Below are 25,829 nucleotides of genomic sequence, written 5' to 3'. Positions count from 1 at the left end.
GATGAACATACAACTCCTAGAGAAGGTCAAGCTGATTTAGGCTGGTTTCAGAGTCACGCTGACCGTCGGCGCTGACAGGCCAATATGTATGATTACTTATGAAGCGTTTTAGAATAACGCTGACGGCTCAGCGCTGAGAATCGAGCGCGTACGCGCCACGCATCAGCGCCGCTGACCAGGCCACGCTGACGGGCTACCGAGCTCAGGGAGCGTTACTGTGTTACGTAAAACGTACGCGCTGACGGGGACAGTCAACGCAACAATGAATCGCGATATTGATACTGGTTTTTTGATTGAAGTTGTGGTTGGGCATGTCTGTACCCCACGACGTTCAGCGTGACTCTGAAACGAGTTTCTAGTTGCTACGCGCGTAGGCTTCAGCGCTGACGGTCAGCGTGACTCTAAAACCAGCCTTAGAGTCACGCTGACCGTCGGCGCTGACAGGCCAATATGTATCATTACTTATGAAACGTTTTAGAATAACGCCGACGGCTCAGCGCTGATCACCGTCAGCGCTGAGGCATCGAGCGCGTACGCGCAAAGTGTCGGCGTCGCTGACCATGCCGCGCTGACGCGCTACCGAGCTCAGGGATCTTTACTGTGTTACGTAAAACGTGCGCGCTGACGGGGACAGTCAACGCAACAATGAATCGCGATCTTGATACTGGTCGTGTGATTGAAGTTGTGGTTGGGCATGACTGTACCTCACGATGTTCAGCGTGACTCTGAAACGAGTTGCTAGTTGCTACGCGCGTAGGCGGATCAGATGGGTTGGAGTGAGGTGGAACAGGACAAAGTAACAGGACTGATACCTATAGTTCGTTCAACTATCCTTCCAATCAGCCGTCCGTACCGGTTTATAAGTGGAACGTGCAATTCGATGGTTCAACCAGCGTGAACGCCTTCCTGCAGGAGGTCGAACAACTAGCGGGGACTCGCAAGGTTACCCGACAGTACCTCCTTGGTTCCATCTTCGAGTGACTGTTATTTGTTCCATTGACCCGAGCTCGAGCCATAGCCCTCTTGGAGTTCAGAATCTTCCAAACCCCAACTGAGGTTGGAGTTTTGAACTTCGATAAGTCGGAGGATTTTCTCCGTCCCCATATTGAGCCTCCCTGAGAAGTACTCTGTTATGGCGACAGGCTCATTTATATCAACTCCACTCACCGCCACCAACTCGAAAAATGAAGGATATTACCTGAAAATAAAAATAATAATTCGATCTTATATGAAAATCCACCATTCGTAACTCGTCGACCTGATTCTTATGTTCAGTTGGTTGCATTGATTTTTACGTGTCCGTAAAACAGCGTTGGGTAAACCCAATAAATCCTGACGAATGTACCTGCGAAAATGTCAAATTTAACGTTTACGTACATGATATCACTTCTATTATGTAAATGGGAGCAAGGGAGGGGAATTGACTGCAACATAGAAGTGGACGCATGATGTTTACTTCAGCTGACCTGAGTCACAACAAAGGTTTGATTGGTTCTTCATATTGAACTAATTGAATTATTATGTGGCTACATAAAACATCACGAAATGTTACATTGCCGCTGTTACATCGAAGTGACACAAAGAACTCACCATAGGATCTAGCAGTAATATTTAGTTCCACAAGATTAAAATAGGAATTTATATGAGGCTTTGTGGGATAATCAATTTACTCAAATAGAATCGAATTTGAGGACGAATTCGCCGATACCTTATAGTTCCAGACCACTCCAGGCTCAAAATTCGAAAATTTCAGACATTGCTACGAAATAAATTGAAATCTGTAATTTCAAAAAACTATCAATGAAATTTGATACAAAAAATATGTTACTGCATCGCGTTGATTCTCCTAGCTCATAAATTCTTAAGGAAATGATTGTCTAGAAATCGAATTTGTAAGAATACCCTATGGGATTAATTGGGTAAATATTTTTTCTGAAAGGTTTGGAGCAGCCATACTCAACGTGCGGCCCTTTGCCCCTTTTTATGCGGCCCGAGCAACGGCCTAGTATTACAAGTTTCACGATAGTATCACAAATAAAGGTTCGAAATTACGCAAAAATAACGGTATCAATATTTACCTTTGTTTTCTCCCTTATTACGTACACACAGAACACTATATCCATAATAAAGGGTGTTTTTTTAGAGCTATAGAACTTAAAATTGCAATAAAACAACGATGGATATTTCGATTGACATGAATTTTATTTATCCGCAAGATAATCTTGGGGCATTACATTTTAAATATGATTTCTGGCATATGACCGCCACGGCTGGCTCGGATGTAGTCCAATCTGGATGTCCAATTTTCGATGACTTTTTCCAACATTTGTGGCCGTATATCGGCAATAACACGGCGAATGTTGTCTTCCAAATGGTCAATTGTTTGTGGCTTATCCGCATAGACCAATGACTTTACATAGCCCCACAGAAAATAGTCTAGCGGTGTTAAACCACAAGATCTTGGAGGCCAATTCACAGGTCCAAAACGTGAAATTTGGCGGTCACCAAACTTGTCTTTCAATAAATCGATTGTGGCACGAGCTGTGAGACATGTTGCGCCGTCTTGTTGGAACCACAGCTCCTGGACATCATGGTTGTTCAATTCAGGAATGAAAAAGTTAGTAATCACGGCTCTATACCGATCACCATTGACTGTAACGTTCTGGCCATCATCGTTTTTGAAGAAGTACGGACCAATGATTCCACCAGCCCATAAAGCGCACCAGTCAGTTTTTCTGGATGTAACGGTGTTTCGACATACACTTGAGGATTAGCTTCACTCCAAATGCGGCAGTTTTGTTTGTTGACGTAGCCATTCAACCAGAAGTGCGCTTCATCGCTAAACAAAATAAAATGGACGTAGTGCGCGATAACTATTCCGCACAGAACCATTATTTTCGAAATAAAATTGCACTTTTTGCAAGCGTTATTCAGGCGTGAATCTATTCATGATGAATTGCCAAACCAAACTGAGAATAAATCACTTGACAGCTGTAAAATCGGTCGCCATCTTGAACAGTAATGCCAACTTAAAGTTATATACCTCGAAAAAAAACACCCGTTATAAACAATGGATTCTTTATGATACATACTATACCTAATCTTCTTAGCGAGAATACCTTATCTCGCGTTTTTTGCTCTTGTAGTTTTCATTTCTATGGATTCTTGGGTGCGTTTTTTAGCTGATTATACAGTTAAATTGTCATATTATTGTGTAATTTTTTTTCTGGTCAGTATCATGATTTTTAAAACCTCTTATTAGCATTATTGCGTGAATTATGCTAATAAAAGGGTTTAGAAATCATGGTACCTACCAAAATAAAAAATTGCGATAACAAAAATTATTCCAATTTTCTTAAAATCGTCAATAGTATCTGTTTTCGTTGTTGGGAGCGTTTCCCTAACACCCTGTATATTTTTATTTTCGCACTTCCCTACTAATATTACAAATGCAAAAAACGTAATCTGCCTGTCTGTTACGCTTTGACGCATAAACCACTGAATCGATTTTGATAAAATTTGGTTCACAGACAGGAACTAGTAGTGCTTTGGAAAGGACTAAGGCTACTTTGTAACCGATTTAAAAAAAAGTTTTGATTATGCGCGATAAATGAAAACCGCGCGGGCTAAAGCTAGTTTTAAAACTAGGTAAACTACTGCGGCCCGCAAGAATGAACAGTAGCAATTATGCGGCCCGAGGTGAAAAAAGGTTGAGTATGGCTGGTTTGGAGTATTCTGTGAAATAGGGGAAAACAATACATCAAAGTTCAAACTTCTAATATTTTAATATTTTGTATACATAAAATCAATCAGAATCTGATTCTTCCTTCACATTCGGCATCTCTTCTTCATCCAACTTTTTCAATTTCTCTATCAAATTTCTTGCTGGATTGAATATGCCACTTGTTTGTGCATTGCAAGCAAAACATCTTGAAGTTTTTTTAAACCTTGTTAATGCACATTTTTCACAAAAGTAATGCTTGCACCTTAAATTATAATTATTGATAATAAATTTTTCAATGTTCTATGTCTAATCTATTCAGACTCTCTTTATTATTTGAATAAAAACTTACTTGGTGACAACAGGTTCTACGAAACTTTTCCTACATAGTAAACATTTGAATGGTAAATCTTCTTCATCTGAATTGATTTCATATTTTTTAGGATCTTCATCATCATGACCATAGTGGCCTTCAGCCCATTCTCTTTCCAATTGCCAACCATGCTTGTAATCACTTCTATCATGAAGAAACTTACAACTGTCGCCAAAACCACAAAATCCTGTTTCCTTATAATCTTTACAGATATCTGGTTGATAATCCCATCGGACAGTGGCTCTCAAATTAGCAGGTGCTCTCATTGGACCTCTTCTCACCATTCCTTCAAAAGAACAAGACCAGTTGTACAAAAGATTATTTGTAAGAATATAATCTTTTCTCTACCAATGAAAACCTGGCCCTGCCTGGTCATTTGAGATCCGTAAATTTCAAGTTTCGCTCCAGTTTACGGCGGACAGATTTGAATATTATGACAGATTCGTCATCAGTGAATCGAACCTTATCGTTTGGGACTATACTATTAATGAAGCATTCCGAGATAGCAAATATGATAGTTATTACTTCTAAAGAATATTTACCAAGCATTCCGAGATAGCTTGCATTGTTGCGAGTGGTATACTACACTTTATCTGAAGCTACGTTTACACTAGCCGCAATGCCCTCGCGAAATAATTTCGCGAGGGGATTGGCCTGAGACGGAGCTCAGTCGGTTTTTGTCCTCGCATCAAAGAATTTCGTTCGTCGAAATTTTCTTTATACCATTCTTGTCCAAAAATAACATTAATTGATTTTTGACGAATTTGAGTTGTCCAAGTTCATGATCTTCTGATGAGCACCCTGTAAATTTTGTGATTACCTCCACAAAAAGGACAAGTTATCTGCTTGGAACATTTCTTCGAGGAATTATAGAAGTCATTCCAAGTATAAAAGTATATCTACAACTAGCAAAGCCAACAAAAAAGATCAAAACTTTCAATAAAAATATTTTTTCTGGTTGAATTACAGCTTGATAAATATGATCATTTCTGTTATTAATCCTGAAATCATTGATCAATGGTTTTCAGATCGTGATTAATGTTGCTTACGAGATGGTGCCACAATAATCTCATTTCATCCATGCCTAAACCTAACCTAAACTAAGTTAGTGTATTCAGCTAGCAAGATAGCATTGTTTCATAACTAATGTAAGACAATCAGATTTCCAAAAAATTAAGTTGGAGAATCTCTTCAACTTGACTGATTTAGTGGCAGATAAGTAAAATGTGGTAAAATAAAAGTTGAATAAAATGGACCTCAGTGACAATACAGTGATACAACCAGAAGGGTAATCTATTCCTGGACCCCAACCAGAAGGAATAATCTATTCTTGTTGTATCACTTCCAATGTCACTGAGGTCCATTTTATTCACCTCTAGTTCACCACATTTTACTTAGCTGCCACTATGGTAACATGTCGATTTCATATATTTAAACTCAATCACAAATCATTAACATCCCTCATGAGCATTTTCAAAAAAGCTGATTTACGCATATATTAACCAATCAGTTGTTCAGTTGTAAACTGAGTTGAACAATTTTAGTAGAACCAATTACGGAATGAACAATCCTCTCGATAGAGCATTGAGGGCTGCTGGTTCGGTGGAGGTTGATCTTTTCAATGTATCATTATTTCAACTGAAGAATTATTTCAGATCACTTGATAATTTTCATCAATTTTGTTTTTCCACTTGATTGTGTGTTTTTTTCATGGTTCATTTGGTTTATTCGTTAATATGTAAAATGGCTTGTCCGTATATAAATAAATAAATATTATGCTTTACATATTATTCAATTAAAAGTCGCATCCATTAAGCATGTAATTTTATCTGTACCTTGTATATTTATTTTGAATTGTCTAATGTATCTTAAGGATAACATTTCCCTAATGTCAGCGTTTTCAGATAACCAAAAATGTGAAACGCCTGGACTCGAAGGTTCAAAAAAACTATTAAGTCAATGCCTTTATGGTGTTACCGAATTTTTGAATGACATACAGTCCTGATGTATCAATTTTTCAAATTTCTTCGTGAGATCATTTTGTATTTAATTGACTTATCTCATACATATTTGTTATATCCTCAGAGATTCAATAAACTTTTATTATTATAACTTTTCAGAAACCAGCTGTTACTGTTACTCAACTAATTACTAACCTGAACTTGCATTTCCAGCAGAAGTATCCTTAGGTTTGACATACTGAGCATAATTATTGATTCCTCTATATATTTTATCATCTTCTTTACCTTCCAATTGTTTATTTATTTCAAGCCTTCTTTCAAAAATAGCTTGAGCATCTTTGTCTGTTTCTGTTTCAATTTCCTACAATTAAAAATGATTCTATATTTTGTGACAGTAAAAAGAGAAATTCATCAATTCCATCCAAAATATGTAAAATTTTGCTTAAGTTGTAAAGAAAATATCGTAACTACACATAAATAAATTTCATTATTTCTCACCAAGGTAGCGGTTGCCATCTGATCAGAAGAACCGGATGCCTGTGCCGATTTGTTTGACTTGAAGGAATGCAAAACAGTTTCTTCTTTATCAGACTCTGATGAGTTATCCTCAGTAATTTGTAGTTTTCGTTTATTTTCAATGCCACTAGTACTCTGAACATTAGGATTAATTCTTTTTGTAATTTTAGTAGGACGAACAACAGAAGGTTCAGAGGCTCCTTCTTCTGAAAATCGATTGATGCCGCAAATAAGAATTGCTACAAAACTGAATTTTCAAGTAAACGACTTACCATTTTCGCTACTCGAGTCGTTTCTTCTTCGAGTGTTCTTTTGAAATTTTTTTCGTTTCATTACAAACTTACATGTTAGTTGTCCTGAGTCGTTAAATGATTTTGAATTGTTGATGTTCTCCTCGTTTTGCATAATTGATTAATAACAACAAAACAACTCAATATTAAAGTCAATATAAATATGTTGGTTTTTTAATTGTCAATTATTATTATTGGTTATGTTGTTATTTATATAATAGTACCACAGACCAAAAAGTTCCTTCATCTGTAGTGCAGGTGCTGTCAAATCCATAGAGATCGCCAAAGACCAGTGAACAACAATAAACAACTCCACAACAAGTTATGGTTTAATAAAAATTTAGGAAACCAGGTGTTGCAGATTTATTATTACATATCAAGTGATGGAATACTAAAATGTTGTGATCAAATTTAAATAGGAAGAACTAAATTGTACAGCGGTCAGCGATTGGGGAGAAAAAAAATTCTCTAAAGAAACAGTTTATCGATACTCCCATGGTATCGGTTACTCAAATATCGATTCAAATCTTTGAATCGATACCTTATATTTCGATACCAAGTATCTACTTGGTATCGAAATATAAGGTATCGATACTATCGCCTAACACTCCAATCTCCATAGAGTTTTTATTGATAAACATAGTGATGGTGAATGCTTTTCAAAATATGACAATGAAAACAAATAGGTTTTGAATGTCTCTTTTCTTATTATATATTTTTTGAGTTTTCAGCATATATAATATCAAAATTTTCAGTATTGATATAAAACATTAAAATATTCGTTTGAAAATGGCTGAGAAGTAAGTACAATTTACAATTGTAGATTCAAAACCAGGTATATTTCCAATATGTTTTCAGTAATGAGAATTGGCTAGGATCTTGGTTCACTGCTGCCAAAGAGAAATTGAAGGTATACAATTTATTTGCAATACACATTTTCAATCAGAATAACATGTTCGTTTATAGAATTCAGAAGTATTAGAAAGTGTCTACAAAGACTTAGGAGAGTTTGGTGGTGCTGTCACAAAAGGTGCCTCCAATGTCTTATCAACCACTGGAAATGTATTAGAGAAAACTCTCAGTGTAAGCATTTCATAAGTGATATTTATATTCATTATTTTTATATAATATTTGTTTTAGTTGGACAGTCCCGATTCTACTGCAAATTCTGTAAAGAGGAGTTTCAGCACATTTTTAGGTTGTCATATTAAGATTCAATCTATCATATAATTCATTAATGATTACTTTCAAATTAATAATAATATTGTGTACTCATGCTATATTTACATTCATGTAATGTTTAATTTAAAATGGGATTGATAATTTCAGATCAAATGAATACTGTTCTCAATCCAAGTCCTGATGATTCTGATACTGAAGCAATAATGATTGTAGAAGGATCAGAAACTGTTAAATTGACAAAACTTCAGGTAAATAGAATTCAATTCGATCTGCATCTTTTCATTTATGAATTGATCATATAAAAACTGCATATTACTGGTGATATACATTATCAATAAAATCAATTGGTTTTAGCAAATTATATATGATCTACAATCAAATGAAAAAACATTTACAACTGAACCTGAACCTTTCTTATCAGAACAGTATAATTGTTGGCTTCAAATAAGTGAAGAACAGGTATATGATGACAAATTAGAAAAGTATCTGAAAAGATCAGATATTTTGAGAAAACAATATGAAATACTTGTGCCTAATAAAGTAGATAAAGATAAGTTTTGGACAAGGTTTGTTCATTTTTTTTTTTATAAAATGTATGTATAATACTTATTATTCTATTTTTAGATATTTATTTAAAAAAGCGCTATTAGAAGATGAATTTGCAAAACAAGAAATACAAGAAAAAAAAGAATGCAAGGAAAACAAAATTGTTGAAGAAAAAGTAAAGTGGGACAAAGGTATGTATAATTTCTTTTAATTCAAATTAATATGCCTTCTGTTTCAAACAATTTTCAACTTTATCTCTTGGATGATTGAGTTCATTTTCTCATTGAATTCTGTGCAAACTTAAAAATAGTATTTTGAGATTTCATGGGAACATTTCAGAAGAATTTGCAGATGGCATTGAACTAACAGAAGAACAACAGATTAAATTATTAGAAGAATATGAGAAAGAAACTAGATCCAAGAAGAAGAGCCCAATAAAACGAAAGTCTTTATCAAGTGATGTTAATACTAATTCCATTTCATCAACAAATTCTCCTTTGAAAAATCTTTCTGGTAAAGAAACAAAGTCAGATGAAACAATAGTAAAAGTTGCTTCTGCTCTGAGTCTTGATACAGCAAGTAGTAATAGCAGTATTGATGATGACTGGGAAAAAATTGCTGAACTTGAAAAATAATAAATTATTATTATACAGGTAACTATAGGGATTTTATATAATATGTGTATTATAAATTTTAGATTTTATAAATTGTTAAATATTATATAACCATTGAATATCTTCCTTTCATTTTGTTAAGTTTCTAGTTGTCATTATATTCAAATTATTGTGGATTGATCAATTAAAGAATAAAAATGGAGTTGGGTAGTTGGAAAATCTACAATGAAGGAATGAGAAGTGTCTAGTCAGTTCATCAATGCTGAAAACATTGAGGAATTTGTCACACTACATTTTTATTCTATCAACACAATCTGTAACTTGTAGTTTCTAGATTTGTATGATATGCTTTATAAGGATATTAAAAATTTTTGAAATATATTATGTTTCATTCTAGTAAACAAACAACAATATTTACCTATCGAATCGGATCAAAATTTCGTGTGTAAATGTTTTATAATAACCATTTCAAGCTTCATACAAAATTTTGTGTCATCAGGAAAATAGAAAATTCAAACAAAATATCGAAAAAATAACTAATATTTTTTTGAAATTTTGGGGGTATCTTGAAAGTAACAAATTCTAGCTTTTTGTACACTTTCGTGTCAATAGCGTCTTTGGACCATAGAAAATTTAAGCCCGATATTGAAAAAATTGACGAAAGAGCGTACTTAAAATCAAAAGCTTTTGTGTGCTCATTTATTCATGCGCTCTTGGTGACTTCATATACCTAACATATATCCCTTACTTCAAGTCGGTGCTTTTCAAATATGCATTTTTATTCTAACACAAGCAACAAACATAACCACACATAAACAAACAACCTATAAGGACCAGTAATTTAGTCAACAGAGTTTTTGTTTCGAGCAGAAGTATTGCGTTTAAAGTTGTGGGAGAATAACTTATTTTCTGAAGGGAGTATAGTAAGCTATAGTGTAATATTTGTAACAGGAAAGTTCAGTTCATTCAATAAATATGATATTTATTTTCATTGAATACAAATCTTTTGAACAAAGTATTTCAACTAAATACTCATGCAACTTTTGCTAATTTTGTGAGGTGCCTATTTAGATAAATCAGTTGTGCATCACTTTCTAGTTTAGTTAGTTCTTTTACTATAGGTGCCATTTGAGCGGTGTGGTTCTGATAGTTAGATCCACCAGCTTTGCGTTTTTGTCCATAGACCACTTTGCCATCAAATTCATCTGCTGGTACAATCATATCAGTTTCCACTTGGGTAATTGTTATGTTCAAGTGTTCCTCAATATCTGCCAAATACTGCAAAGAATTTTTGAAAACTTTCATTCACTAAAATAATTTTCAACTCACCTGGGGTTCATTATACCAAATACAACAACCTTTTACATCAGTTAGATTAGTATTCCAACAATTACGTCCTCTAGTTTTACACCATTCTCCGTGATACCAAACCTAAATAAAAAGTAACAAAATAAAGAGAAATTAAAAGCTATTCAAATGAAGGGTTACCTTTTCTGGTACTGTACTGACTAAACTTAAAGCCAAACCCATTCTTTCAGCTCTCCCAACACGACCAATTCTATGTACATAATTTGATTTTTCATCAGGAAGAGTAATATTTATCACTGAAAAAGATATAATGAAACTGTCATAAATGATCAAAATTGAAAGAAGCGTTAATAGGCTTTCACATGTTCATCCATCTGCTCATATAAATTTGAAGTTATTCCTCAGAAAGCTACAAAAATTTTTCTTGAGGAAAGAAAAAACCATTGGGAAATGATGCTAAAGAGAATTTCCTCTATGCTTTTTTGATCAGTATGGTGATATTTTAGAAGTGAGACATGGCAAAAGTTCTTTATTACAAGGTCTTCTCGTTGCTTTCCACCCAAATCTTATGAAAAAAAAAACTTTACTTATGAAACCAAATGAATAATTAAGTGGTAAAAGGGAACATAATATGTCTCTAGTTGTGTATAGATTCAGTGCTTTCACTTTGTAATTTGAACTTCAACACATTATCATGTATTTCTGAAGCTGCCTGGCTAAAACATTAGTCCTCTCAATATTGCATTTTGGTCTTGCAAGGAAAAAATTTGTATTCCACTAACCATTTGATCAAAAGGCCTTATAGTAAATGAGTAAATAAGGTACATGATAATATAAACATCTGATCAATAGGTGATGAATACTCACTGAAAGGTAAACCTGTAATATCTAATCCCCTAGCTGCTACATCGGTGCAAATCAGGAACTTCACTTCTTGTCGCTTGAATTTTTCCAAATTCGCCTTCCTTTCATGAGGTTTCCTATCACCATGGAGACAAACACAAGAATATTTATTTTTATCAATGTTCTTCAAATATCTTTCCAAATTATCACAATCTATTTTTGTCCTGCAAAATATTATAGCTCTGTCCATTTTATGGACATTTATAGCTCGCACACAATATTCTCCTTTTAAAATTTTGACTGCCTCACTCAAAGTTTCAGCACAGTTATTTCCAGGGCGAACACCATCATTAGCATGAACTCCATCCGTTTGTATTTGACGCCGCAAGTTATGCCAACTACGATCTTGCTGAGGATCAACCTTCACTATAACATGGTGAACAGTGTCTGGAACAGCATCTTCTCCCTTGAGATCAACCCATGTTGGAAAATACATGAGTTTTTCCTGAAATGATGCGCTTACAAAACAAAAGAGGAAAAAAAGTGACTGTTTCAATAATATTCAAAATAAGACTAGAGTGTAATTGTAAGAATTGGAATGAAAAGGTAAAACCTAGTAACTGGGCTGTGTTCCCATGTCGCCTGAGGAATTTAACCCAATTATAGAGGACATAGTCAAAGAATAAAATTAATTAATAATAATTATTAACTAATATTCCAGATTAAAAGTGACTTTAAAAAAAAAATAGAGAAAGATCATTGAATAATGATAGGTAATTAGCATAACCATTGATGTCTTTGATACCCTGGGTGGGTATTTTGGTATACCTAAGATCAGTATAGGAAACAACAATATATAAATAAAAATTTTTACCCAAGCCAGCTCTTGTAAAGAGGTTTCTTCACAAGTAACTCGGATATAATAATTAATATTCTCAAAAAATTATCAAGGATATAGCAAATTCACTATTATTATTGTGAAGCATTATCATTGTTACCACAAGCTTCGAGCATAGTAATTTTGCCAAAATATCAAGTTAAAGAATCTGTTAGAAGTTATTAATATTATGTATTCTATATTTTTTTGGAGTTGAATGAAGAAGATATATTTAGCTGTATATAACATAAGTTGAATTCATGCATAAAGATAAAATAAAATATATGAACAATCAATGAGAATTGAAGACATTCTGAATCCTGAATTATCCCCTGGCTAGTAAATTTTTACAATTTTTTATCATTAATTCGATCTACCATCTGCTTTAACTATAGTTGTTTGGAAATTATAAAATATACATACTGCCATTTTCTTCACTTCAAAAGCATGAAGAGTTGCACTGCATACTATCATTTGAAGTCGTTTACCATCTCCTGTTATTTTAGGCATTTGTCTATGAAGTCTTTCTATGAGATCAGTATAACCCTGTTTCAATAAACCATCAGCCTCATCCAGAATAAAAAACCGACAACTAGATAAAGATAAATAGCCTGAAAAAAATTAACTCGATTAATTTCAAATTCCAACAAGAAAATCAGTTCATATTTTGGGGAAAAAGGATATTATTAACTTTCAAATTATTATGCCTGCTTCCTGTAAGGTTGATCAACGTAAAGGTGAAACTTCTTCAGAAACGTTAGTTCAAGCAGAACTAGAATCTCCTAAGTAACTAAAAACACTGCAAGTTTTACACTATGGTTTATCTATAATGGAATTATAAATTAGCTTAGGCAATAAGGAATCCCTCCCAAAACACAGACATACATTTTTTTTTATTATTATTAGAACTCTTTATTGCAAATTCATATATAACATATATATTTTAATTGTTGTCTGTCTGTAAGTATACATACAATAATCTCTGAAACTATTACACAGATTTCATTTTCATAGTTACATTGAGATAAGCTTCGAGCACCATTTGAGCTCTGCACATCGAAATCAGATTGAAGTGAAAAAAGTTATGGTTATAGCGAGCTTAGTCGCGGTCTCAAACTAGTCTTTTCTAAGTTTTAATTTACACATGCGCAACACGCACTGTATATTCAAAGAAGCTGAAATACTATTGGAACATGACCCATTCCAAAATTTATCAAAATTGAACTAGCAGAGAGCGAAACATGGCGTTCCGAGTTTAACGTTTGCGCATAAGCAGGACGCACCATCAATCTGAACTAGTTGCAATGTACAGAGCCCCGGAAGGGATATCCAAAATAAAAATTTAAATCTTAGACTTTCTCATATTCAAAATGGATAGTCTTTTTCCACATGCACCTTTTAATTACTAAAGTTACTTAAAGTGCCTGTGGAAAATAACTATCCATTTTAAATATGAGTCATTCAGAATTAATAAAATGACAGTTTTCTAAATATCGATCATTACTCAAAATCTAATTATGAGAAGGCGGTTCTATTTCCGGATTTGTATCAGACAGGAAAGGAAAAATCGAAAAAGCCCATCCATTTTCTTCTAGCTCAGATAGTTCTCAGGATATCCTCATCACTAGACAATGAATTTTAATCTATTAACAAATTATATGAACAAATAATTTAATGCTACTTTTCAAATGAAAATCAAGTGCGCCAGAATAATAATTTAAATTTTGGTTTATTATCAAATATTGAAGAAGCATCATCATAAAATATGAAGAAAGCAGTGCGAAGTGAAGACGTGAAGTCAGAATCCTGGGAGCCCTTGACTTGAACATTGATGCGCCAATTGCACCCTTGAAGACCACAGATATTTATATTCATTCTCATCGCTCATGTATGATGAGCGGTCAAAAGTTTTTGACATAATTTTTTCATGTGATTTCAAGCTTTTCAATAACTAAATTTTCAATGATTTTTCTGGTGTATTTAATTTTCATTAATTGAAATGTAACATTAAATTGTTCGATCAAAGTTTCAAGTAAAACTAATTTAGTTCATTAATGAACAGATAATATTCCTGAAGTTCAAACAGTGTAACTAATGTTATGCGAATAAAATATATTCCCAATTTTGGAGAGAATCACAAATTATAGTAGACATTAGATCAGACAACAGATTAGTTAAAATTTACATTGATCAACCTTTTACAAGCTAGGGAGCTGTCATAACTACCAAAACCTAAAAAAGTGATAATAGAGGGATTTATTGATAGGAACTGTCTGCTCATGAGCTATTGAAAGACTAATCCTATATTATAACAATATACTTCTCAGGGTTATAACATATGGCAATCTCTTTACTTACCTCCTTGGATAAGATCCTCTAACCTTCCTGGTGTTCCTACAATTATATCTGCACCCTCATTTTGCAATTGAGATATCTGATCTTTCACATTCACTCCTCCAATTACAAGGAGCTCTTTAATTTTTGGGTTTTCAAGATATTTCTTGAACTTTTTGAGTTGATCACAAGTTTGTTCTGCTAATTCTCTACTAGGCTAATAATATTATTAGTACCTATCAAACAAAAATATTATCTACAATAGTTACCTCGATAATAATAGCTTGTGGGGCATTGCTCTTTTGAATAGGAGCACTACATGGATCAGAAGCTTCTTCATTTGAATTTATTGCTATCTCCGACTCATTGGCTTGACAAATAGGTTTATAATTAGGAGGTAGTGGATATTTCAGTTCAGTTTCACCAAAATTGAATGCCATTTCAGCATTCTAAAAAATTAATGAATATTTGGATATGTAATTATGGTTCCATAAAGTTGAGTATTTTTTCATAAATACCTTGAGAACAACAGCAGGAAAGAAAGCTGAATTCAAAATTTGTTTGTTAATAGTAAATGCTTGTCCAAGATCTATGCCATTTTTAAGAAATTTTACTGTTCCATTTTCCATATCAATAAGGCATGTTATCACATCACTCTTTCCAAATGGTTCTCCATAGTTATCAAACTGCTTATTATTTGACTTTTTACCTGTTCCACCAAAACCAAAACCAAATCTGGAAAATTAGATTAAGCCGAAATTGAAGCAGAAGATATATATTCTCTTTATTAAGAAGTAATCTCTGTGAGTCAATTATTACTATCACTATTATTAAAAACATAAATAAATTCTGTAACTATTTATTTACTGTGGCAACAATGAAGGCTTTAAACTCCAATTATCAACAAGTTCTGACTAAGTAAGAAAGCTCTTTAGTGGGATGAAAACCTGTCAAAAGAAATGAACACTGAAAAGTTCCCTTATTATAATAAACAGATCAGGAAGGACAAGAGGCCCAACTTTCAAGTCTTTTGTGAAAATATCATTTCTATTCGCCACTCCAAGTCAATGCAAAAAAGGTTTTAAACAAGAAACTTGACGCAGTGACAATGTAATCTCCCTATTCCAGATACTAGAGCTCATTAGAACTCTAGAACTGGTAGGAGAGCTATAGATGGTGCAGTGGTGAGAACTCTGATTCTAAGTTGCGATGCAATGTAAATCCTTACGCAATCAATTTTTACTACCTAAATTTAATCATTGTTTCAAACATCCATAAATATTCAGATTAGGATGAATTGAGTATAAGAATATTTTTGAGAAGGTGCAACAGATAATTGAAATATCGATAAGTCTGTTGAATCGAAAGACTTAATTAGTTCAAATATAAACAGATCATTACAAAAATCCAATTCAGAACGAATATATGCCAATCTAAAATATTTGACACAAGCTACACATATTGTGACCAAATTTTGTATCCTGAATATTAACTCATCACATTAAATATATAACCTTATAATTTTTTGTATAATATGTTATTACCTGCCTTCTATAAAGAAACCTTTTGAATGTTCAAAACTGAGATAAACTGAAATCTCAAAAAATAAATTTCTCAACAGATTTGGAAAATTAGTTTTTTTATCCATGGTCTTGTCGATTTTTCACCTGACTTTCCTTTTACTACTGCAGTAATAATCTTCAGAGGTCTCTAGGTAGTAGATTGTATCTTGACGCAGGATTTCTCAGATATATTTAAAATATCTGATATATATTAAAAGTCAAATTGAAATATATGACATTAAAACCTCTGATGATACACAGTAGAAAGCAAAACATCAGGTGAAAAACTACTACCTAATCAAAACGGCCGAATTAGATTACATTTTCAAATTGATTAAATAAAATTTTAATTAAAAATGAATCATCACCTATCAGTTCCTAGATCTAGAGTAGATTGTAATGTAGACCATCCTACTCTACACAACCCTTCATCAGTTACAGTTGCTTCAAAACCCCATTTTCCTGATTTAACACCTGTAGTACATCGTGTACCATGCCATTCTCTATGTTCTCTTGACTGAACTCTGAGCCCTCCAGGAGCAACAGCTAATGCATTTCCCCTATCATACAAAGACATCGTCCATGGTAGAGCTTAAATTTGATATTCAATTAGTACTTAAAGTGGTTCTTTATATTTGTTACTAATCTTTCATACATGATTTTGTTGAGCTTGTGCCTTTTTCTAAGTCTTTCAGAGTTTCCCAAACAATTTGAATCACAGGTAGACAAAATGCGGCTGTTTTTCCACTACCAGTTTCTGCTGCCATCAAAACATCTCCACCCCCAAGGACTAAAGGAATACCTTCTGCTTGAATATCTGTTGGTAACCTACACCAAAAATGTATGAAATAAAGAAGAATCAATTATTAAATGTGTCCTTACATCCAATCTAGTTCTTCCAAGGCTTTCGCAATTTCCGGTAAAACTCCAAATTCTAAAAAAATTAAAAGTTATGCCGGCAAACTCAGAAATAATTTAATACCTACCTTCAAAAGCAGTCATGGCGGTATTGTTAATGAAGTGACGATTTATTATTTAATATATAATATTTCCAGTGGCTTATTAAATAATTAAATGAGAGGATATCAATAATTATGTTTTATTCCGACCAAAACTCGCTGATGGATATGGTCGATATTCAACATAGACCTAATATGGATATTAGGTCTATGATATTCAATAAGGATATTTGACAGTTGTCTCGTATAGGTTATAAAATTATTAGCGTATTTGACTGGCTGCACCAATGTGAATTAATTCGAGCTAATTATATCATTAGGTCGAGAAAAATTCGAATTAATTCGCACTGGTGCAACCAGTCGAATACGCTATAAGATTAGAGATTTAGTTTTGCCATATATTTATTTATCCCAAAAGGGAACTAAAACTCTAATATACGATTTCCTCGAAAACGAAATATCTTAAGTTATTGTCCCTTTATGAGATCAAGCGAAAAATTTATTACACGCAGTTTTTTTCTTCGGACAATGGTATAGGTACAGTGTAAAAAAAGAATGGTTCATAATGCTTAGATTTAAGTCTGAGAAAGTGGTGAAATGAGCACCGAAGACGACGAACGCAGTGGACGCCCAAAAGAGGCTATCACCGACAAAAAAAATCAATAAAGTTCACAAAATAATTTTGAATGACCGTAAAGTGAAGTTGATCGAGATAGAGCAGACATTGTGAAGATATCATCTGAACGTGTACATCCTTAGAATATAGATAAATTATTGTTCTAAGTGAACATCACATCATTCACGAATATTTGTATATGAGAAAGCTGTGTGCAAAATGGTTGCCGCGCGAACTCACAATCGATCTAAGCAACAACGTGTTAATGATTCTGAGCAGTGTTTGAAGCCTTAGACTATATATCACTTACATAGTCTAAGTTTGAAGCTGTTCAAGTGCAATAAACTTGACAATGGATGAAACATGGCTCCATCATTTCACTCCGGAATCCAATTGACAGTCAACTATCTACTTATCTATGACAGTCAACTGAGTGGACTGCACACGATGAACCGAATCCAAAGCGGGGAAAAACATAATAGTCATCTGGCAAAATTATGGCATCAGTATTCTGGGATGCGCAAGGTATAATATTCATTGATTACCTCCAAAAGGACCAGGGAGAACCCGTAGAGACGTTGTAGGAAATATATTTTGTCGAAAAAAGAACAATTAAGCGAGGGGTCTTTTTTTTTCTTGACGAAGGGACGGGTAATCGAAAAAAAAATCGTCAGTTGAACATCAATTATTTTAACGCAAATAAATACATTACAGTCCATTTGCAAAAATTGCATTTTTCATACATTTTTTTATGGTAGACCGGGGTCTCCCATAGTAAAACACACGAAATTCGATTTTATAATTCAATATAGTTGCCTTCGAGGGCGATACAGCGATTATAGCGATCTTCCAACTTTTCGATACCATTTTTGTAGTACGTGATTTGTCTTTCGCTTCAAAATAGGCCTCAGTTTCGGAGATTACTTCTTCATTGGCGCTTTCTTTCCAGCGAGCATTCTTTTGAGGTTTGAGAACAGGAAAAAGTCGCTGGGGGTCAGATCTCTGGCGAATACGGTGGATGCAGAAGCAATTCGAAGCCCATTTCATGCAATTTTGTCATTGTTTTCATTGATTTATGACACGTTATTGACATGTTTTTTAACGATTTCATCCTTTAAACGATCCAATAACGCTATTTAACATTCGCTGTTGATGGTCTCCGTATCCGACAATAATTTGAACGTTACGCAAAAGGAGTCACCATAAATCAAATCGATTCAAACCTGCGATAGTTGGTGAAAAATAAATTTGGGAACTATCCAACATCCAATCAATACTTGCTTTTACTAATTATTACGTGTGTATGACGTAATTTTGTTCCAAAGCAAAAATCCGAACTTGAACTTGAATCAATTGCAGCTGAACAATAAAAATGTCCCATGTTCACGATGAATTATTTTCAATGGTTCAAAATCTGTATATGGAAAAAAAATGGAAGGACATATTGAAATTAAATGAGCATTCCAATTTACCTGACGCGAATAGAATTCTTTGGGTATGGCCAAACGAAGATGATATAAGATTCATTCATGAATCTATTTTAAAGAACGGTTTGAAAGGAATAAGTTCTATAGGATGCGGCAATGGATTGCTAGAATGGATTTTAGAACAGGCAACAGGTTAGTAGAAATTCGAGTTATACTCATTTTATATTTTTTTCTGCGCTTCTTGACGTTATTATCTCAATAAAAAACATGACAAAGGGTAAGGGGCCAAACTCCTACCAAAATTATCTGACTATGAGTGAAATGATATCTTAAGAAAATCAGCCAAGTCGAATCCATTGAAGTTGCATTTTTTTTAATGAGCCAAGAGCTTTACTCCTACTTTAAGGCTGTGCACCTTTATCTCTATAAGATTAATTTTGATTCTGTGCGAAAATAGCTAGATCTTTCAATTTTTGGAAGAAACCTTGTTATAATAATATATATATATATATATATAATCTTTATCCCATTTGTTACCTTTCGGTGTATGGGTTTCATTATCTACATTTTCTATCTTAACAATAACTTAAAATAATTCTAATTTGATTCAATAAATTTCTTCCATTCTGTCCTATTTGATGTCATCATCTCAGCTTCCCTGACGCTTTTCCCTCTCTTTTTTATTTCCTCTTCTATCATATCCTCCCATGTTTGTTGCGGTCTTCCCCTTTTTGCCTTTTTCTCGACTTTTGCCTCCCATATTTGTTTGATTGGTCTCTCCTCCTCCATACGATGTAAGTGTCCCCACCATCCCAACTGCCTCGCACCCACAAACCTTTCCAATGATTTTATCCCCAATTCACCTCTTATGTCCTCATTTCTCCTTCTGTCCATCCTTGTAACCCCCTTATTCACTCCTCTCAAAAATTTCATTTCCACTGCCTGTATTTTACTCCTCATTCTCTTTGTTGTGTTCCAAGTTTCACATCCGTACGATAGAACCGGTCTGAATATCGACTTGAACACGGTCATTTTAGTTTTCTCTTCTACTTCAGTTCTTCTTAGGAATTTCTTATTAATTGCGTGGTATAATCTGCCGGCTTTTTCAATTCTCTCGTTAATCTCCCTTTCTTGGCTTCCCGTATTTTCTATGTTCACTCCTAAATATCTGAAACATTCCACCTTTTCAACTTCCTCTCCCTCAATTTCCAATCTCCAATCATCCTCCCGTTCATCGTTCACTTCCATCACTTTTGTCTTTCTTCTATTTATTTCCATCCCATATTTTCTCAGTATTCCATTCCATATATCCAAATTTCCCTGTATATTCCTCCTTGTTCCCGCCATCAATACGATGTCATCCGTTATAATAATAATGTAGTTTATTGTGGCTTAAACATTAATGGCAGTTTGAAATGAGCTCATGCATGCACTGATTTTTTCACAAAAAATCTATAGTTTTTTTTATATCAGTTTGAAAATCGAAAGATTTTCCAATAATATCTCAATTATTTCGAAGATGAATTTTAAATTTTTTTTATTCTAATGAAAAAATACATACAATCTAATTAGAGAGTTTTTCAAAAAACAATTATTATATGTTCTCATGTATTTCAATTTGAAAATTCAGAACATTCATAAATGGAAATATCGTCAAATAAGAAATCAATAAATGAAAATTGGATTATCGGAGTAGGTGGTATTTGAGAGAAATTGCTAATTCCATATAATAATTAAAATAGTTTGAAATTCATCATTGAAATACGATTGAAAAACACTGCATTTTACACAAGTAGGTATACACGGTTTATTATTTCCTCTTTCAACACGAATTATCTAGGTATCTTGAAACTTGAAGAAAAATATGTAGTTTTAATGAATATCTAGCGGCGGTATTTGACCCGGGGCGATTTGTTCAAAAAACTCGAATAAAAATCTCAAAAATACATAACAGCAAAACTATTTATTTTCTAGGAAGTTGCGGTAAATTTTTTTGTAGAATTTAATATATTGACTGTATCTACCAAAAAGTTAACTTTTGGTAATAGTACGTACGTAGTTGACTCACATCAAAAATGAAATTTTAATCATTGTTATTAACATTTTTTAATGAAAAAACAAATATCTTAAATTTTGGTTTATTTCTTCTTTCATGGCGAAATATATATCTCACATCACATATATGAAATAATATTAATATAATAAATATCATTATCTGAGAGGAGCAGTTGGAGCCGGATTTTTTTTGCGGGGGCCAAAGTAAATCGGAATAATACGCAAAAATTATTGTTCTGCGGATCTCGTAATTATTCTAGCCTCAGTATGTCAAATTTTAGGGAGGTGGGCGTTTCACCCTGCCACCCCCCTAGTGTCGCCACTGGAGAGGGGAGCACTCAAGGCTCAAATTCTAACTTTGTAGAATCAATTAATTTAATTTTAAACATAGGCGTAACGAAGAAGATCATTGGGGATATGACCGCATTTATTAGAAGAATTAAAAAAAATTGTAAGTATAAAAATTAAAATTTTTTGTTTTTTTTTTAATTTGAAGATTTTGCCTTTTCAAAGTGGGAGTAATACCCCATGAGTCAACTCTGGTTATGCCATTGATTATAAACAAATATAATGAATGTCGAGCGACCCGATCCGAAAACATAAACAAATTCATAATTCTGAAAATGTAAGATTCACTTTAAAAATATTGTTATTTAATAATTTTAATAGCAATAATGAACGATCTTTATTTTAGATGATCGTGAATTCACAATATCATTGATATTCAGTTTTTGATATTTTTTTTTATTTTTGCTTTTTAGCCTTTGAAATTACTTGATCACGATCTGGAACTAGGAGAATCAATGCGGTACAGAAAATAAATTTCGTATCAAATTTTATTCTAATTGCGACCACACATAGCTGATGAGTACATAAGTTATTTATTTTCAAATATATACTATAGGCATCGATAAAATGAGATGATCGATGCCTGCTTCTTTGTACAATAACCAACATGTGTAGTCTTTATAAGGAAGAATATGTGGACGGCTATTTAGATAAAAAATTACGTGGTTTGTAAAACAACGAAAAGTGTATTCCTGACCAAGGGCTTGAACTCTCGAGTAATTAAAAAGCCTTAATCTTTTTTTACTGAAATTACGTTACCAATTTTTTTCAGGCCTACAAGTGGAAGGTTTTGAAATAAATGAAGAATGGTGGAGAAGCCGTTATGCCTATCCTTGTTTCATAAATCTGAAATTTCCAGAATTTCCTTTGAGAAAAATTTTCAATAAAGATCACGCATTGTTATTCTGCTACTTCAATAATGGTTCAGCCTTCCAGGAATATGTGAAAAGTTATACAGGAAATGCTGTTATTATCATTGGACCTGCCTATGGAAATGGAAGACACACCGATCCCCAACCTTTCAATGTTCATTTTCCTTCTTCAAATTGGAAACTACAGTGTAACAAGGAAGTTAAACAAACTAAGGATTTTATTGCTTTTTATATAAGATGCTAACAGTTTTCCTGAGATAATATAGAGACTCTGAGATAAATTGCTTTATAATATTTGATAATTTTTGAAATGGAAAATATCCAGTATAGAGTGAGATAACCCAATACTTCTAGGAGTTTGATTTGTTTGAGACATAGGTGAGACAAGCTTTTTATTCATAAGTTTTGGTTCTTTGATGAATAATGAAAATGTCTGATAATATACATACATGTAATTGCACAATAAAATGATTTTTTCCATAAAAATTTTGCTCTGTTGTTCTTTTATAAATACATTTTGAATTATTTACAAATTATCTAGGTATTTTATCTCTATGTAAATGTAAAATGTTTGAATGAATTATTAGATTTCAGGTCAAGAAGACTGTATTCCCCTATTTTTATAGTGTTCTACTTGCATAAGTATCACTGCTTAATTATTCTATTGGTTGTGACCGCTGATTGTGTGTTTGTGCTATATGTGAGAGGTACATATCTTTGTTAACAGATCGATACTGGCATTCATGACATGTAAACATGAGATCTTTCTCAAGTCCAGGATGTTTAGTTTTAAGGTGGACTTTATAAGTGCTACTTTGTATACATGCATAAGAACAGTATGCACATTTATATGGTTTATCACCAGTGTGTCTCAATTTATGCCTTCTGAGAGAATTGTGATCTGATGTAGAATAAGAACAGCTATCACAGGAAAAAGGTTTTTCACCTAGAAAGATATAATGAGTTGAGTTCAATGAATTAAACAATTTACGTTTATTCCTCACTTACCTGTGTGTTGTCGGATATGTATTTTCAAGGTACTTCTAGAAGAGCTTTTGTACCCGCAGAAGTTACATAAGAAAGGCTTCAACTTGTTATGTACAGTATCCTTATGTAATTTAACTTGTCTTCTATCAGAGAATTTTCTTAAACAAATATCACATGCATGTACTACTTTTTCTGATTTATCCTTATGTATAACCTTATGATTCCTCAATTGTTTATTATTTTTAAAACCCTTCTGACATATGTTGCAAATGAAGTTTTTCATATCTGTGTGTATAAGCTTATGCACATTATTGAGCTTAGCTAAGCTGTACGTCTTATATTCACATTCACTGCAACAATGAAGTTCCATATCAATTTTATGCAATCGCCATAAGTGTCCGCTAAGAGAATTCCAAAATTGGAATTCCTGATTACATTCACCACATTTAAAACCAGACTGAGTATGACAGTTTATGTGGTATTGCAATTTATTGATATCCTGCATTCTTACTCGACATAGTGGAAATACACAAACATGTTCTTTCTTGTTTTGTATCATGTTGGATATCCAGTTTTTCGAAAGACCTTGTTTAGCATTTCGTTCAAAATTTCTATCTTTTTTATTTGTTTTGCTGTTAAGGTTTGAGTTATTCAGAGATATGCCACTATTCATATCAACTTCTAGATTTATTAGTTCTGAGTTGGTCTTCTCAGTATCCATATTATAGGAGTCACTAGAACAGTGATTCAAATTTTCAACTTTAAGTGAATTCTGTGGTATTGATTTTTCTACCTTCAGATTCTCTTTAAGTTTAGTTTTAATATTTTTTTGTTCGCTCCCTTTCATTTTAACTTTAGCATAATAAATAACTGCTTGAATAATTTGGTTTATATCTGAATTACTTACTCCATGATCATGAATAAGATGAGACCTCAGTGATATTTTATGGTAAAATATATTTTGACAAGCTGGGCATTTAAGATGTAATTGTTTCCTAATGGTTTCGTTAGAATGAGCATTTTTCAAATGATCAGCTATCTTTTCATTACTTGTGCACAAAAAAGGACATAGATTACATACAAAATATAGTAAATCTTCTAAGTTGGCCGATTCATTTTTGTTGTTGATAGTACTTTTAATATGCCCATTATTTTTTTGTTCTATTTTATCTTTCAGTATCATATAATTGTTAGATTGTTGAAAGTTCAATTCATTTGTTGGTAATTTCAGATCTGAGGACTCTAATATTATTATGTCCATAGTTTGAGAAGTTTCCAAGTTATTCATCAATGATTTGTCTGATGGGTCTAGAGTAGATAGTATTGAAGATACTTGACATCCCCCTATTACTGGTAAACATTCCTAGAATAAAGTTAATTTTTATGAATATAACTTCAATTTATATTATGTTAACAAATAAATACGACTCACATCATTAGATAAAATTCCAGCCCCGTTAGTCCATATAGGATCTCCCGGTATACAATTTTCTGTCTTCATTTCAATAATTATGAATTTAATATTTCATTACAAATCACACCTGAAAACAAAATTTTAATCTAATTCATAATTTCTGTACTCAGATTTACATTTCATATTCCCCGCATTTTTTATTTGAAATATCACAAAAATACCACATTCCAATTAAGGACAATAACAACGAAATAAGAAGCAAAATATTTATATAACACTGAAATTTCTTCATTTTTCATTTCCAACTATATGACAAATTCTTTTGATGGAGCAACATTGATTGTTTTATTGAAGTTGGTCAACAGTTTTGAAAAATATTATACTTAAAAACGTCAATAACTGCATTATATACCTTTGAAAATATTGATATTTATCATTTCTATTTACTAGTGAAAAAAATAAAAACTGAATAAATGATGTGCCTTTTATTGCAATTTGTGAACTACTTATTTTCGTAGCTTTTGATCTACTCTACTCGAAAAAGTGAAAAATTCAAACAGATATGACAGTACTGACAAGAGACTGTAGAATCAAAGACTAGTAATAGTAGTAACACAGACTAACTAATCTGTGGTAGTAATCTGTGGTAGAATCATAGACCTAATATCCATGGATATTAGGTCTATGGGTAGAATCTAGATCCAGATCATAGATAATCCAGATTAAGATTAAGATGCATAGAAATAATCCCGATAATAACCATAGACCTAATATTAGGTCTATGATAAAAACTAAACAACCAGGACCTGTTAAGTGTAAAGTAAACAACAAAAGTGTAATAAGTATTAATGATTAAAGAATGAACTTATTATATGATTCCGAGGTTAGACGCGAAACAAAGCGGGCGAAAAAATTTCCCTAAGTGTTTTACAACTAAATCCTCAGTGCTATCGTTGGTGGTGAGTGAAAACTAATATTTGATTGACTATATTTGAATAAATATATTGAATTTTTCTTATATTGA

The 25,829-nt window shown here is 33.0% G+C and overlaps 5 protein-coding genes across 9 annotated transcripts; 2 read left to right on the top strand and 3 right to left on the bottom strand.

The window, feature by feature from the left end:
- Positions 1–3,766: 3,766 nt before the first annotated feature.
- LOC123686678 (E3 ubiquitin-protein ligase RNF113A) lies at positions 3,767–7,087 on the bottom strand. The gene is made up of 5 exons (XM_045626897.1): positions 6,844–7,087; positions 6,554–6,777; positions 6,251–6,416; positions 4,074–4,380; positions 3,767–3,986 (listed from the first exon to the last, which is right to left on the bottom strand). Exons 1-5 carry the CDS (start codon positions 6,974–6,976, stop codon positions 3,806–3,808), a joined length of 1,011 nt encoding a protein of 336 aa, XP_045482853.1. The 5' UTR covers positions 6,977–7,087; the 3' UTR covers positions 3,767–3,805.
- A 385-nt stretch (positions 7,088–7,472) lies between these two features.
- LOC123686684 lies at positions 7,473–9,584 on the top strand. Of its 4 annotated transcripts, none has more exons than XM_045626915.1 (9): positions 7,473–7,661; positions 7,720–7,771; positions 7,828–7,944; positions 8,002–8,059; positions 8,191–8,291; positions 8,398–8,609; positions 8,668–8,780; positions 8,929–9,242; positions 9,353–9,584. In XM_045626915.1, the coding sequence occupies exons 1-8, from the start codon at positions 7,651–7,653 to the stop codon at positions 9,222–9,224; spliced, it is 960 nt and encodes a 319-aa protein (XP_045482871.1). In that variant the 5' UTR covers positions 7,473–7,650; the 3' UTR covers positions 9,225–9,242; positions 9,353–9,584. The 4 variants fall into 4 exon arrangements, with proteins under 4 accessions (XP_045482871.1, XP_045482880.1, XP_045482888.1 ...); XM_045626924.1 differs by having other exon boundaries at positions 9,346–9,584; XM_045626932.1 differs by having other exon boundaries at positions 8,932–9,584.
- A 584-nt stretch (positions 9,585–10,168) lies between these two features.
- Positions 10,169–17,268, bottom strand: LOC123686612 (ATP-dependent RNA helicase Ddx1). Its single transcript, XM_045626848.1, has 12 exons — positions 17,114–17,268; positions 17,010–17,061; positions 16,783–16,955; positions 16,496–16,718; positions 15,084–15,300; positions 14,835–15,014; positions 14,590–14,782; positions 12,655–12,842; positions 11,379–11,859; positions 10,692–10,807; positions 10,533–10,634; positions 10,169–10,481 (listed from the first exon to the last, which is right to left on the bottom strand). Exons 1-12 carry the CDS (start codon positions 17,127–17,129, stop codon positions 10,236–10,238), a joined length of 2,187 nt encoding a protein of 728 aa, XP_045482804.1. The 5' UTR covers positions 17,130–17,268; the 3' UTR covers positions 10,169–10,235.
- A 1,614-nt stretch (positions 17,269–18,882) lies between these two features.
- On the top strand, positions 18,883–22,890 carry LOC123685286. Its single transcript, XM_045624943.1, has 2 exons — positions 18,883–19,321; positions 22,305–22,890. Exons 1-2 carry the CDS (start codon positions 19,075–19,077, stop codon positions 22,646–22,648), a joined length of 591 nt encoding a protein of 196 aa, XP_045480899.1. The 5' UTR covers positions 18,883–19,074; the 3' UTR covers positions 22,649–22,890.
- LOC123685279 (oocyte zinc finger protein XlCOF6-like) lies at positions 22,842–25,374 on the bottom strand. 2 transcript variants are annotated; one of them, XM_045624939.1, is made up of 4 exons: positions 25,218–25,374; positions 24,824–24,932; positions 23,413–24,754; positions 22,842–23,350 (listed from the first exon to the last, which is right to left on the bottom strand). In XM_045624939.1, the coding sequence occupies exons 2-4, from the start codon at positions 24,890–24,892 to the stop codon at positions 23,061–23,063; spliced, it is 1,701 nt and encodes a 566-aa protein (XP_045480895.1). In that variant the 5' UTR covers positions 24,893–24,932; positions 25,218–25,374; the 3' UTR covers positions 22,842–23,060. The 2 variants fall into 2 exon arrangements, with proteins under 2 accessions (XP_045480895.1, XP_045480891.1); XM_045624935.1 differs by having other exon boundaries at positions 24,982–25,233.
- Positions 25,375–25,829: the final 455 nt, after the last annotated feature.

The sequence above is a fragment of the Harmonia axyridis genome, chromosome 1 (genome assembly GCF_914767665.1).
Source record: "Harmonia axyridis chromosome 1, icHarAxyr1.1, whole genome shotgun sequence".
In the NCBI taxonomy this organism is placed as follows: domain Eukaryota; kingdom Metazoa; phylum Arthropoda; class Insecta; order Coleoptera; family Coccinellidae; genus Harmonia; species Harmonia axyridis.
Note: the sequence above shows the minus strand (reverse complement) of the source record. Positions and strands in the feature narration are given on the sequence as shown.

Coding starts and splice junctions, on each gene's coding strand:
- LOC123686684 (XM_045626915.1), top strand. Junction 7,772..7,827: donor CTGCCAAAGAGAAATTGAAG/GTATACAATTTA, acceptor GTTCGTTTATAG/AATTCAGAAGTATTAGAAAG. Junction 7,945..8,001: donor TATTAGAGAAAACTCTCAGT/GTAAGCATTTCA, acceptor TATTTGTTTTAG/TTGGACAGTCCCGATTCTAC.
- LOC123685279 (XM_045624939.1), bottom strand. CDS start 24,892: ATGAAGACAGAAAATTGTATACCGGGAGATCCTATATGGACTAACGGG. Junction 24,755..24,823: donor CTGGAATTTTATCTAATGAT/GTGAGTCGTATT, acceptor ACTTTATTCTAG/GAATGTTTACCAGTAATAGG. Junction 23,351..23,412: donor ACATATCCGACAACACACAG/GTAAGTGAGGAA, acceptor ATATCTTTCTAG/GTGAAAAACCTTTTTCCTGT.
- LOC123686612 (XM_045626848.1), bottom strand. Junction 16,956..17,009: donor TTGGAAGAACTAGATTGGAT/GTAAGGACACAT, acceptor TTTTTGGTGTAG/GTTACCAACAGATATTCAAG. Junction 10,482..10,532: donor TTTGGTATAATGAACCCCAG/GTGAGTTGAAAA, acceptor AATTCTTTGCAG/TATTTGGCAGATATTGAGGA.
- LOC123686678 (XM_045626897.1), bottom strand. CDS start 6,976: ATGCAAAACGAGGAGAACATCAACAATTCAAAATCATTTAACGACTCA. Junction 6,417..6,553: donor AGATGGCAACCGCTACCTTG/GTGAGAAATAAT, acceptor TTTTAATTGTAG/GAAATTGAAACAGAAACAGA. Junction 4,381..6,250: donor TGCTGGAAATGCAAGTTCAG/GTTAGTAATTAG, acceptor GTTCTTTTGAAG/GAATGGTGAGAAGAGGTCCA.
- LOC123685286 (XM_045624943.1), top strand. CDS start 19,075: ATGTCCCATGTTCACGATGAATTATTTTCAATGGTTCAAAATCTGTAT. Junction 19,322..22,304: donor GATTTTAGAACAGGCAACAG/GTTAGTAGAAAT, acceptor AATTTTTTTCAG/GCCTACAAGTGGAAGGTTTT.